Below are 13423 nucleotides of genomic sequence, written 5' to 3'. Positions count from 1 at the left end.
TGGCTAAAAGGACAGCAAAGGTGGTGCCAAAATTGATAGATATGGATCAATGTGGTTTTATGGAGGGGAGTCAAACATATGACAACATTAACAGTACAATTATGATCCAGAGGGAAGCATACCATAAGAAAATACTGCTGTTGTTGTTGGGTCCTGATGCAGACAGAGAAAGCATTTGACAGAGTAAGCTGGGATTTTATGAGCAGGGCAATGGAAGCATTAGAATTTTCTAATAAAAATAATGTTAATTAGAAGGATCTATGAGGGATCGGAGGCAAAAAATCAAAGTGGGAGGGTTCCTCTCTGATAACTTGCATTTAAACAGACGAACCAGGCAGGAGTGTCCTGCTTCCCTTTTGCTATTTGCATTATATTTAGAACCATTAGCAAAGAAAATAAGGAATTCAGTAATTCAAGGATATAACTGGCATTGTGTTCAAGAAAAGTTGGCTTTATTTGCAGATTATATTATTTTGTACCTGATAGAACCAGAAAAGGACATCTCAGTATTGTGGAACATTCTGAGACAATTCTGTGTTTTTCCAGGCTATAAAATTAATGAAGATTAAAACAAAGGCTATGGCTGTAAACTATGTACACAGTTATGAATTATTTCAGCAATACCCATATTTATGTGGACATAATAAAAATGAAGTACTTAAGAGTATGGATTAAGGGAGATTCTGTTATGACAGCTAAGGATATGTGGGAAGAGACTAAACAAAAGATAATACAAACACTGAGCAGCTGGAAGCTCTTACCTATGGATATGGATATGGATAGCAAGATACAGTCAGTAAAATATTTTAGTTCCTTTAGTTTTATACATAGATCAGACATATTTTTATCAACCAGAGGAGAAGTTTAGGACAGTAAGTAATACAGAGTTGATAACTAGGAGGGGAAGAGTCAAGTGGGATAAGCTGATCTTCCCAACTGAACAAGGAGGTTGAGGATTACCTGATTTGAAGAGATATTTTAGAGATACACAGTGTTTCCTATAAATAACACAAGCAGAAAGTTGAAATTCAAAGTGGAAATGCATGATGATGAAGTGTGTGTGGGCGGGGGGAGGGGGGGGACAGAATGCGTCTTCAGTCTTCTGATAGGAACCCAGGAATACTGGTTGAGCAAATGAGTGTAACTCAGAAAATTACTTTTTTGAGTTGGGATGAAGGATCTGAATTGCCTAGACATAGTAAGGCATTGTCAGGTTTAATTCTTGTGGTTGCAAAAAACCAAAAAAACAAAACAGTTACTAGAAAATGGAAATCAGAGTATAATACTTGAAGTAGTAAATACTGCAACAGAGATAAAAGCACAGGCAATAGGATCTTTAGAAAAGAAAAAGAGTAAATTACAAAAATTTTAGGAACAATAAAAGCAGAAAAACATTTTGGAGGAGGAATATGATTAAAGGAAGGCAGGAACTGGATGGACAATTTATGTAATATTATTTTGATTACATGATATAGTACAATATATGTGATGTATAAAGTTTGTAAATGTGAACTTGTTAATATTGTTTGATTTCTTTTGTATGAATTTATGTTTGCCTATGTCGCAAGTGATAATTCAGTAAAGATGTTTTAAAAGTATTTTAACAAGGACACTGGAATCTCCTTATATTCCCACTCAAACAAGTGATTCATCCTCCATATATAAATAAGATTAAATAATCTAAAATCAAAACTTATCTGTAAAACTAATAAATCCTAACAGAAACCTCAGTATACTATTAATATAATACTAAAACTTTACTGATACCTTCTTTAAAAATATTTTAAAAATCATACCAGACAGAGATGAAAACTATCTATGACACAGTTCATTTATAAGCAACTGACAATTCCTAATGCTCTATACAATAGACAACTTAAGCAAACATATTAATTACTGCACCACTGAAATGAACAGAAAGCATTAATTCAGACAAAAATAGCAAAAAGAATAGACAAACAGAATGTGTATGTGAGTAAGTATTCGTGTGGTAAGTGAAATATTTTTTCTAAATCTGGTTCTTTAATCTTAATGGACAAGATATGTTGTTTGTCATTCTCCACACTGCACGCAAATAAACACACACACACACACACACACACACACACACACACACACACACGCACGCACGCACGCACGCACGCACGCACACACACACACACACACACACACACACACACACACACACACACACACACACACACACACACACACACACAGTGGTATGCAGCAGAAGACGTTGCATACATGCACACATCCACATATAGAAATCATTGCTGGATAGCTACAATATACATTTTCTTCAACCAAAAACTTTCTCACTGATGTAACTAAAATTACACTTTCCACTGCTTATCTCTTCCAGACTCTTCTTTATGGTGCTCCCATCCTTACTAACCTCCAGGCTTCACAAAAACTGAAACTTGAACAATGCTATAACAAAGTTGCTAAATTTGCAGGACATGCCCCTTTCAGAACCCATCACTGTATAGCACTGAAAAGCCTAAATTGGTTAGAACTGCCACACCAACTAACATATACACAATGTCTTACCACCTACAAAATTATCCAGTGCCCATCTGCCTGTCCAGCATTAAAAAAATATTCAACACAACTATGTTCCCAGTCAGTCATTGTGATACAGTCACCAAAAACTCCTGTCTGTCTGTAAACCTAGCAAATTTTCTGTGTATTGTCTATACTTGTGGAAGGTTGATAATGCCTGGAACTCTTAACCTATATCCATCAGTTCTATACCCAACCTCTCATCTTTCAAAACTACTCTGAAAGACTTTCTAGCTAAAATCTGTGTCTGCTCTTGCTCAAAACCAGGATAACCTCTATCCCTAAATGTGAACAAGTACCTTTTCATTCCTTATACCTCCTTTATCCCCCTTCTTCACTTACTTCCTTACTGCTATCTAATTCTCTTCTCTGATTGTCTCTCTAAATATACCACAAGCCTGTTTTTACTTCACTTCATATTGCAATTCCTATTCATTTTACACTAACTTACCTTTAGTTTCTCTTCAAACTGTCTAAAATTTCTCTAAATATTAAATGATTGCCATGTACCTTGTATCAATTCCTAACCAATGTTTTTATATTATGTCTAATTTTTATAATTATTTAAACTGCATATGTTTTTGTTTTATTTTGAAGGTCATAAAATTATTGTTTTTAAAATGTTTTGTAATAATTTGGAGCTTTTCTTCCCGGGCCTCCACTGAAAATGGGCTTCTACCCAGTCTGACTTTCTTAGTAATCAAATGTCAATAAATAAATAAATAAATATATTGTTTACTGTTTTTATGCCATGCTCAAGAAGGTTTGAAGGTTTTGACTGAAATGGTAATGGCCCTACTTCCAAAATATACTGCTTAAAAGATCCCTTATCACCGATTGCCAGTGTCAGCAAAGGATAATATTAAAAATAATTTTACGAAACATTAAAGCGTTATCCATTGGTTCATCAGGTCTGTCTCCAGAGATGTACTGTTTTGTTTAAATTTGCAAACTTTTGCTGAAATTATGTGTCCTTATAAGTTGTTATATCACATAAGGGATTCAGAGGATAACACCTTATTCCTGGGGGGGTGATGGGAGTTTGTCCATTTTTCATCCAGGCTTCAAATTTACTTTTGGGCTGGCATTTCAACTAAATATCCTATCACTGCATTAACACATTGAATGAATGAATTATACTATCATACAAGTTAATTGCATTCATTAAAAAGTAAAAGAAGTAGCTTTAAACAACAGAACTGAGAATAAATTAATACTGATGCCTTTAACACATAAATGTCTTCTTCATAGCAGATAAGGTATATAGTGTACTCTCAATAGAAGTAAAAGGTCGAAAAAACATTGGTAGCTTATGTATGAGTACAGTATGAATCACAACACAGTCATACATTGTGTATAAATGCTTGTCAAAGTCTCCCTGAGGAAAAAAAAAGCTATGTTCCATTCGAGATTCTTAAACCTGTACTAAGATCTGATAGTGAGAAATAGTAATGCGGGTCATGTTCAAGAAACAGAAATGTATTTTTGATTACCAGATACTGTGCTGACATTCTGGAGTCTTTGCAGTTGAGTGTAATAGTTGATAATGTGAATCCATGTCAAATATCCACTTTCTTGTTTACCAGCGGGTACAGTTTTTGCAGATTTTTCTCCTTCATGTTGTTCACTTGTATATTCTGTTTTTGCTTTCTGACTTTCTTTTACAGAATCATAGATATTTACATATGCAGCATGATACTTATCTGTAAAAGAACAAAATAAAGCACATATATTATCATTCATGCAATTATGAGAAAGATTACATTAATTAATATTTACCAATGCAACAAAGCCTGCACTATGGGCTAAGTAGATCACTACTATGAGAATCCAACTCACCATCTCACTGAGTTGTAGCCAGATGTGTTTCACAGGGTACAGTATCTAAACATTTTGTCCATACTTGCACAGCACTGTGTGCCTATTCTGGGTAAGAAAGTAGCACAAATGGTCAATGGAATATTTAATTGTGGAAAAAAAGCGTCTATAGAGTTATCAAGACAACTAGGCAGTTCAACGGATTCATTTTTAACATTTACTTGGGCCACAGAACTTCCTTAAAATAAACCACTGTCCTTTTCTAATCAGACAGCTATACTTGAGGAATTCTGATTGGTATTTGTCAGTGATACTTCTTGCATAGACTGGTATCCTAACTGTGGCAAACTTTGTCTGCCTGGCATACACTGAAGGCTGGGATGGAATTTGCCTCCCTTCTAAATCTAAAATGGATAGCATTGGCAAGTTGTGAACAAAGAAATGAAAAATATAAATACTTTCTTTTAAGGAAGACTGTCTTTGAATCAGTATAGTGGTATATTTTTTCATGTTTGCTTTTAATGCCGATAATATGTTTATAACTAACTTGAGATTATGTAAATGTTGTTGTGGAGTTTCCTTTTGTAATTGTTGTGACCGTGACACAATGCTTGAGAAGAATTCAAAATGTTTAGTAAGCCTTCAGACTTAAAATTGGAAGCACAAAGTACAGTGGAATCATGTAATCTGAATCTGTGGTACTTGAGAGGTATGCCATCTTCATTCTTTGTAACCCCAGGGTTTAAAACTAAAGAAGAAATTTTAATGAGAAATGTACTAACAAAGATAACAGTGATACACCTGTATGAAGTGATGGAAACTACACTGCAAATAAATGTAGAAGGCTGTTGTCGGTTAACAGCAAAACATCTCACCTTTTTCCAAAACGTTAAACAAAAAAACTTTGCAACTCTGATATATGTTGCATATTTTACCAGCTTAGGCAACTCAAGATGTAATCACTGCAGCAACCAATTAAACAGCTACAATGTGGATACAGCTGATATTGGCAATCAGTTAGACCTGCCTGCCCCATCTTTATCCCTACAGTCTGGAAGCACTAGCTTCACTGCACTGGTCCCGAGCCACCTGTGACAAACACAGCTTTAACCTTCAGCATGAGCACCAGTGCATCATGGTTCTACATACTTTTAATGCTGTGGATAGTGCTGAACAGTGAATGCATATTTCTAAGTAAGTAAATCCAGAATACGTTATGATTTGAAGGCCAAATAATATCTGAAATGTTGCAAAAGCCTAAGAAGCTAGCATGTCACACACTCATGACATTTCTGAGCTAGAAAAGAGGGAAAATGGAACACATAGACTTTACTAACTTCTGAACTAAAGGTGCTAAAGGTGTGTGGTTAGGAATATCTGAAGTTTATGACTAGGGAGAGAAGGAGGTGGCTAAACAGTGTTGTAGCGCACACAGGGGTGCTAGTCTGGTTTGGCATCACTGCAAATTTGTGGTAAAAAAGTATTGGTAAGACAAACAGCAGAACAGAGCTTGCTGTCTGGGCCAGGTAGAAGGATTAGTTATGGAAATGCTGATTCTATGTGTGCATAAAGATTATGCTTCATATCCAGGAGTCTTGATGCATCTGAAAAAAAAACTGTGACACTTCAGAGTTATGTGTTGTCACTAGGTCACATCTGAAAGGAATCTTCAAAGTCCAGTCTACCAACTGTTCAATACAAAAGTAAATTGAAACTGAACTTTAAGTTCTCTACAAAAATGAAAGGATTAGTGCACCGTGTGCCACTAATTAACAAAAAGAAAATCCTTTCACGTTTTGTCTTATCTGGACAGGTTTGTGCAGCTGTGGATAAACAAATCAAAGGTGATGCGAGGCTAGAAAGTACTGCTTTCTTGGCATGAAATTGTAGACAGTGATTCCCTGATGGGGAATTTGGTAATGTGGGCTCATTTACCAGCTGGATGAGAAATGATGGTTCCCAGTCAGATTTTTTACAATTAGCCAATTTGTTTCTTTTTGGATGGATAAATGAGTGATGTGTTGGACCATAAAGGTAATATTTTGGGAAATCAGAGCAACATTCTACCTCAGATGAATTTGTGGACTACTGCTGTGGAAGGCCTGGAAGCATGGGTGTAGAGAGGATAGCATAACTGAGTGAAACGTTTTAAGCTGTGATACAGTAATATTCATTATATGCAGCTTGTGGTGAGAGCTCTGTTTTCTCAAAGCTGCAGATTTGATACATCTACTCAGTGCACTTAGAAGTCCAATACTGAATCCATGATGGGCTGAGACTATTAATGACTGACTAGCTAGGGCAAGGGTTAGTTTCAATGTCCACATATTTGAGAAGGGGTATTCAAATACATTATTAAGATTTTTAATAACTACAAAGGCATATGATTTAATAGTTTGCTGTTAATGTCTTACCCAAGTTCATTGCTTACTATTCAGCTAGAGAGATGTTGGTATGCATGTGCCACAGTTTTGTAAGGGCTAGGAGAGTAGGGAGGGAAAGAAAGAAAGAAAGAAAGATAAAAGGGATTATGGACAGGTGGGAAAGGACGTAATGATGCTTCAGAGGTAGACAGAACTGATGATGTCAGCAGACTTAATAAAGGGTGCAAGCAAACATAAGAGATGGAGAACAATATCTGTAAGTAGCACTCCTCCAGAAGAAGTGTGCCAGGAGGGGAGAAGAACCATGAAACAAGTAGGATTATGTTCATTCAGGGTCAAATGGTGAAGTCTTTACCCAGTGCCTCTCCAGCAAGCTTGAATTTCCGCACGGATCAGTGCTGGGCCATTGATTTTTACAGCTTTCATAGACACCAATCTCACAATATACCTAAAGTCAACGTTATATGCACAAGACATAGTCCTATGTTTTGTGGGCAAAACTCATGGGAATATCAGGAGTAAACCACAAAGTTATCTGAATTTTTTAATCAACTAATTTACTCATAAAAGACTCATGATCAATGTTCAGAAAACCAGTTCTACACTTTCTGGCACATCCACCTGGTTCTCCAGTATTAGCATAGCACTTTTAATAACTGCTCAACCCTGAGAAACCACTGAACAGTTCTCTCTGTTTAGATTAATGGGAATTTGGCTTTGCCATTCCCTTATCAGTAACACTTTGTACAGGCATACAGTTTAATATTTTTATTTAGAGTACTTCATTATGTACCTTGGAATCCCCCTGGGGAGGTGATTTTGAATCCTTATTGGAAGTAAAAGAAACTAAGTGCCATATTTTATTAAACACAAATCACCACCTCACCCAGGTCTGAATGATCATATTAGTATAAAGGGACATTTGAAACTCTGCCCTTTAAAATAATCCAATCAAATTATCAATAATTTTGCTTTAGGGAGAAATATGATTAGTTAAGATGTTCACACGATTTTATGTCATTTAAGCATTTAATGTTTTTACATGTATTCCTTTTTTCCCCCTGAAGAAGTATCTTGTGTCAACTACTGAGCGAGACAAAAGTATGGAATTTTTAATAAAATGCTCTAAAGACTACATTGGTGCCACTTTTTGGTTTTAAGGTACAATTCTCTTACAGTAGCATTATGGGTGCAATTTGTTTTTAGATATCTACTATTTATTATAATCCCAGAAATAACATTCCTATAATCATAGCACAATGCTTCTTCAATAATGCAGAAAATGCTAAAATGAATAAACCAAGAAATCTTAACAAGGTTACTTTAGAGAAGGAAAGCAAAACAGGATCAAAGACATTAAGAAAAAGGTATAAAAACAAAATAGCCACACATCAGGGAGAAACACAAGGATTATATTCATAATTGTATGCATGTAATCCAAAATCAACAGCTTATTTTTTTTTTTTTTTATCCTTTATTGATCAGAATAGTCCCACTAGGCTTGTGGCCTTTTCTCAGGGGAGACCCAAGGTGGCATTTTATACTACTATGGTACATTTGGCCAGGATATTAGGAACTTCCTGTATTCTTTTCTATAAGTGCTGTGGGGTCTGAGCTACCATCAACTTAAGAAGATCAAACCTTTGTTTAATGTCTCATCCAAGGAATGACACACGCAGGAGTAGCAGCCCTCTACCTTATGTTGCACAGCAATGTCAGCAATCCATCCACCTGGTGTGGGAGATAACTCACAACCTTCTGCATTAATGCCAAGTGTGCTACCTGTTGTGTCACTGACACTAAAGGTCTTAAACTTCAACTATTTGTACTTAGCATATTTTAACATTTTTACTTTTAATAATTTGTAATGGCAAAAATCCTCAACAATAATTCTACTACATAAGAAATCTGAAAAAGGTTTACATTTTCAATTTAATAGTCTTCCTATTTCCACAGATGTCATTAAGAAGTTCAACTTTTTCTTCGTGGAGGTAGATCTTACATATAACTTAGCAAACCCATCAAGTAAGTATTTGGACACAGTGCTAATGACATGTTGATTGCAGATTTGTTAGAATATGTTGTGATGATTACATGTTACATTAGAGTTCTGTTAAGCAAACAAATACTTTAGTTGCACCTATATTTACTAACAAGAATGACAAAACTAGCTGAAGTATGACAACTGCATAGCTACTTGTCTTCCCAGATATAAATCCATATTGTGCAGGATGTATGATTCCATTTATGTTTTTGATAACCCTTAAATTGATAAATTTTTGATAATCCTTAAAAGAACTTTCATAATAAACTTGCAATTATAGTTCAGTAATGGTAGGGGTCTATAATGACCAATACCCACATTTTTTACTTCTTACTAATCCATACTATAAGTCTGACAATTCAAAAAGTTTCTGAGTTAAACCCTGCAGAACTACTGTAAGGTTCCAAGGTGGTGAAGGATCTTTTACTGGAGGTCTGAGGAGAAAAATGCTCTTCATAAAAGCTTTACACAACGTAGTAAAAGCCAGGGAGAAACATTTATTTCCTGAATGGAAATTAGAGATTGCTGCCAAATGACATTTAATTGTAGAAAACTAGCCCCTTCATTAAAAAGGGTTGCAAGAAAAAGATTTGCAAAAGTTGGGGCTGAAAAAGGGTCAACATTTTGGTTAGAAGCCCAAGTAGAAAACCTTTTTCATTTGATCCTATGCACTTTCTTGGTGGAAGTTTTTTATGACACCAAAATAATGTCAAGAACTGGGGAAGAGAGCCTTGACTGAGTATTACTGGAAGAGGAGAAGGCATGTGGATAACCTGGGGGCTAGAACACTGGAATGTTGAATCCCAGGTGGATGAGATAGGAGACCCTGATAAGACTCCAGTATCCATGGAGGATAACAAAAATGAGACTGCAGGAAGGGAAACCAAACTTGCAGGGGCCAGAAAGGGGCAATGATAATTACATAGCTCTTCAGCCCGCTTGGTGTCTGATCAAATTTTGGAAGAAGTGTAAGAGGACAATAAGTATAAAGGAGACCAGCGGGCTATCATGAAGCAGAGCTTCTCTCTTGGACTTCCTTGAAGGGGGATCAGAGTAAAGTACTTGCTGCACTTGAGAGGAGAGGAAAATAGGTTGCAGGAAGGTTGGCCCCAATGCCTGAAGATGATATTTGCTACTGACTGGTTTTGAAACTACTCATGAGGCATCAGAATAGATCTGCTCAATAAGTCTGCCAGCACATTGGTTTTCCCTGGAATGTGCATTGCAGTTAGAAAGTGATATGAAGATCACCCATTCCCACACTTTCATGGCCTCTCTGCACAGGGGTAAGATCCAGTTCCTCCTTGCTTATTGATGTACCAGACTACTGACATGCTTTCTGCCTGAATTGCAATAGTCCCCAGAGGGAGAGATTCTTGAAAAGCCTGCAATGCTAAAAGGACCACTGTCATCTCTAGAATGCTGATAGGCAATTTGGTCTCTTGGGGCACCACATGTCTTGGACTCTCCTTCCCAAGGAATGCCCTCACCCCAGTTGCAAAGCATCCATGGTCACTATGGCAACTGGATTCAGAAAAACAAATGGTCTACCCAGAAAGAGATCATCAGACTGATTCCAACAAATGTGGTGCTTGCAAATTGGGGTGAGTTTTATTTGAAAAGACAGGGGCTGATGTAGATTGGACCACTGTACAGCTAAGGTCCATTGGACAATTCACATAAAGAAGCATGCTAAGTGAAGCAGTACAATGGCAACTGACAAAGACCCCAGTGCTGGAAGTACTAACCTTGCTGGAAGAGAAGGATGAGAGAGAATATCCTGTACATGATGTCTTAAAGAAGCAATGAGGTGGAATGCCACCTGGGTTATAGTATTCAAAAGCATTCTGATGAACTCAAGACTCTGAACTGAAGCAAGCTGTGATTTGGCAAGACTGATTGAAATGTCCAAGGTGTTGCAAATCTAGAGCAAATAGTCCCTGGCTTGTTGAAGTTGATGCCTGGAGGGGATGATGAGGAGCAAATTGTCTAGATATGGAAACACCTGGAATCCTTTGAGCCTCAAGTGAGCTGCCACCACTGCTATGCATTTGGTAAACACCCTAGGGGCTGTGGTGAGTCCAAAGGGCAGAGCTCTGAATTGGTAATGACTGGCTACCAGCTGAAAACAAAGATGTCTTCTAGATTGTCTGTCTATTTTGATTTGACAGTGTGTGTCCTAAAGGTTTATAGAGCACATCCATTCATCCTTGTGCAGAGGGGGCAGGATGGACTGAACCGTGACCATTTGGAACTTTGCCTTCTTCACATACTGGATTAAAATGCTTAGATCCAAAATGGGTCTGAGGTCCCCCGTTTTTTTTTTTTTTTTTTGCACTAAAAAGTAGTGTGAGTAGGTTTTAAATCTCATCTGGTTGTGTGGGACCTTATGGATTACTCTTTTTTCTAGCAGCTTTTGTATTTCTTATGCTGCTTCCTTCCTCTGACTGGGTGGAACCTCGGGAAGTTTCTTCCTCTGACAGGGAGGAAGAAGGAAAAAGGGTATGAAATAATCTCTGGATATTATTCTTAGCATCCACAAATCAGTTGTGATATTTGTACAGGTGTCTAAGTGCAAAGAGAATTGAATCCCCACTGTCCTTACAGTTGGACAGTGGGTAGTGCTTCAGGAGTGCTGATAGGGTCTGTCAGAAAAAGATTCTCTAAAGACCTGTTTCTGCAGGCCTCTTCTGTCTCTAGGGTGATGGCTACCATTAAAATTTCCTCCTCTGCCTCTGGAGAAATTATTCACACATGAATTCTGGAAAGGTCCCTGAGATTTATGGAACCACATCTTCTTACCACCCCTTTAGTTTCTAGAAAATGTCTGTTAGGGAGTAGAAAACTGGATTCTCACAGCAGACAGGGTCTTTTCTTCTTGTCTGCTGTGGGTATGCATATCCTTAACTGATGCCCCAAACAAGGATATGCCATCAAATTGGGAATTAACAAAAGACATCTTAAAGGGCTCCACAAAGTCAAATAGCTGCACCCAGGCATGTCTCCTAATGGCAATACCTGAACTGTCTGCTCATGAGAAACCCTCAGCAGTGTGTGATATTAACCTCATTGACACATTTGAAATAAACAGAAGAGTAGCCAGCTGAGAGGAAGTCCTCTTGAAATCCTCAGCAAACATTGACTTGGAGAGATAATTTGATAATTCTTTAGTTAGATCTCTCTGCAGCCTAGTAAAATGTGCTAATTAATTATGTGACCTCAGGGCGAAGGTAGCTGAGGCAAACACTCACTTTTCAAATCTGTCCAATGCTCTGGACTCCCTGTTTGGCAGATGGACAGAAGAGCTCTGCTCATCTAGCTCTTCCTTTAGTGGTCACTGCCACCACCATATCATCAACCTGTGCTGTGGTGCTTGTGTAAGGTACTGTATACTTAGGTAGGTGTCCTGTTATCACTACAGCCAAATGGGGTATGTATCAGTGTGTGTTTGTGCACTTGCTGACTGGAAAAGCTCACTCAGACTCTACTATAACTTGCTGTGAGAGAAAGTCTGGTTTGCTTTTGCTTTCTTGTATTTTGTATTACTTTATTGCCTTCTTCTATTTTGTATGTTGTGATTTGTTTTCTTTATACTGTGTTTTACTTGTATTCTGCTTTTAATTCCATATTAAAACTAGGAAAGAGACTACAGCTGTGTCTCTTGTGAGTCACACAGAAATTTTACTCACCCTTCCACTCTGGTAGTGTTGTGTTCTTAAACTAAACTGCCTTTCTAGTTGCCTGCCCCTTACATTAATTTAACCACATATCTCCTCCCCTCTGCCCTTTCTTGGCTGTTGTGAGTAAGCACAAAATTGTCATTTTATGAAATCACTTCCCTTTAACTATTTAAATTTATTGGCATCCCACTGTATTCCATAGAACCAGAATACAAAGTGTCCACCCCCTTTCAGTCTATCTCTTTTAAAATTAGTGGCACTCAACTTAAACAGATAAAACTGTAGTTACCCCTCTTTTATATCAAACTGCTTAGTGTAAACTGCAGTGCTTACGATATTAACCATCTTTTTCCATCTTATTGAAGAGCCCACATTCTGTCTCTCAGTAGTCATCTTAGGATTCATGCATCTGTTTTCTCCTGGTCAGAGAAGGAGCACAGGGACATTATTTCCTGGAGACTGCTGATCACTGGAAAGCCTACTAACTGCTTCATAAGTGACAGCTTAGAATTTGTGCTAATATCCTGCTCCTGGTGAGAGAAAGAGCAAAGTGCATTGATTGCTGAGTGTTTCTGGTTGGACGAGTGTCTGTGCTTGACGTTCCTGATTGGTTTGGTTGCTATTCAAGGCATCTACCAGGGAAAGGCTACAACAAGCCTACAGACCTTTCCATCATCTGGGACAAGGCCGTGGCTCACCAAACAGCCTGCTTCTCATCTGGGGATTGGTGCTAATATTTTGCTTCCAGTGAGTGAAGAAGCAAAGGAGCACTATATCCCAGCAGAGTGAAACCATTACTAGTAGCAGCCAGGCAGTAGCCATTCACATCTCCTACCCATTTTCATCATTCTTGACAAGCTAAATTTGCTTGATTTGTTTCTAACTTTAGAAGATCTGTCTAAATACTTTATCCATAAATTTTCAAAGTCTAC

General features: G+C 37.5%; 1 protein-coding gene across 1 annotated transcript in view; it reads right to left on the bottom strand.

Annotated features, from left to right (window-relative positions):
- LOC122814939 (cilia- and flagella-associated protein 54-like) overlaps positions 1-13423 on the bottom strand; it is a 437893-nt gene that overhangs the window by 340680 nt on the left and 83790 nt on the right. Inside the window, exon 4 of the mRNA XM_044087199.1 lies at positions 4059-4268. Coding sequence (XP_043943134.1) covers positions 4059-4268 — 210 coding nt within the window. The remainder of the gene's footprint in view (positions 1-4058; positions 4269-13423) is intronic.

This window comes from Protopterus annectens, chromosome 11.part0, assembly GCF_019279795.1.
Source record: "Protopterus annectens isolate FY-2018-M chromosome 11.part0, PAN1.0, whole genome shotgun sequence".
Lineage (NCBI taxonomy): Eukaryota > Metazoa > Chordata > Ceratodontiformes > Protopteridae > Protopterus > Protopterus annectens.
Note: the sequence above shows the minus strand (reverse complement) of the source record. Positions and strands in the feature narration are given on the sequence as shown.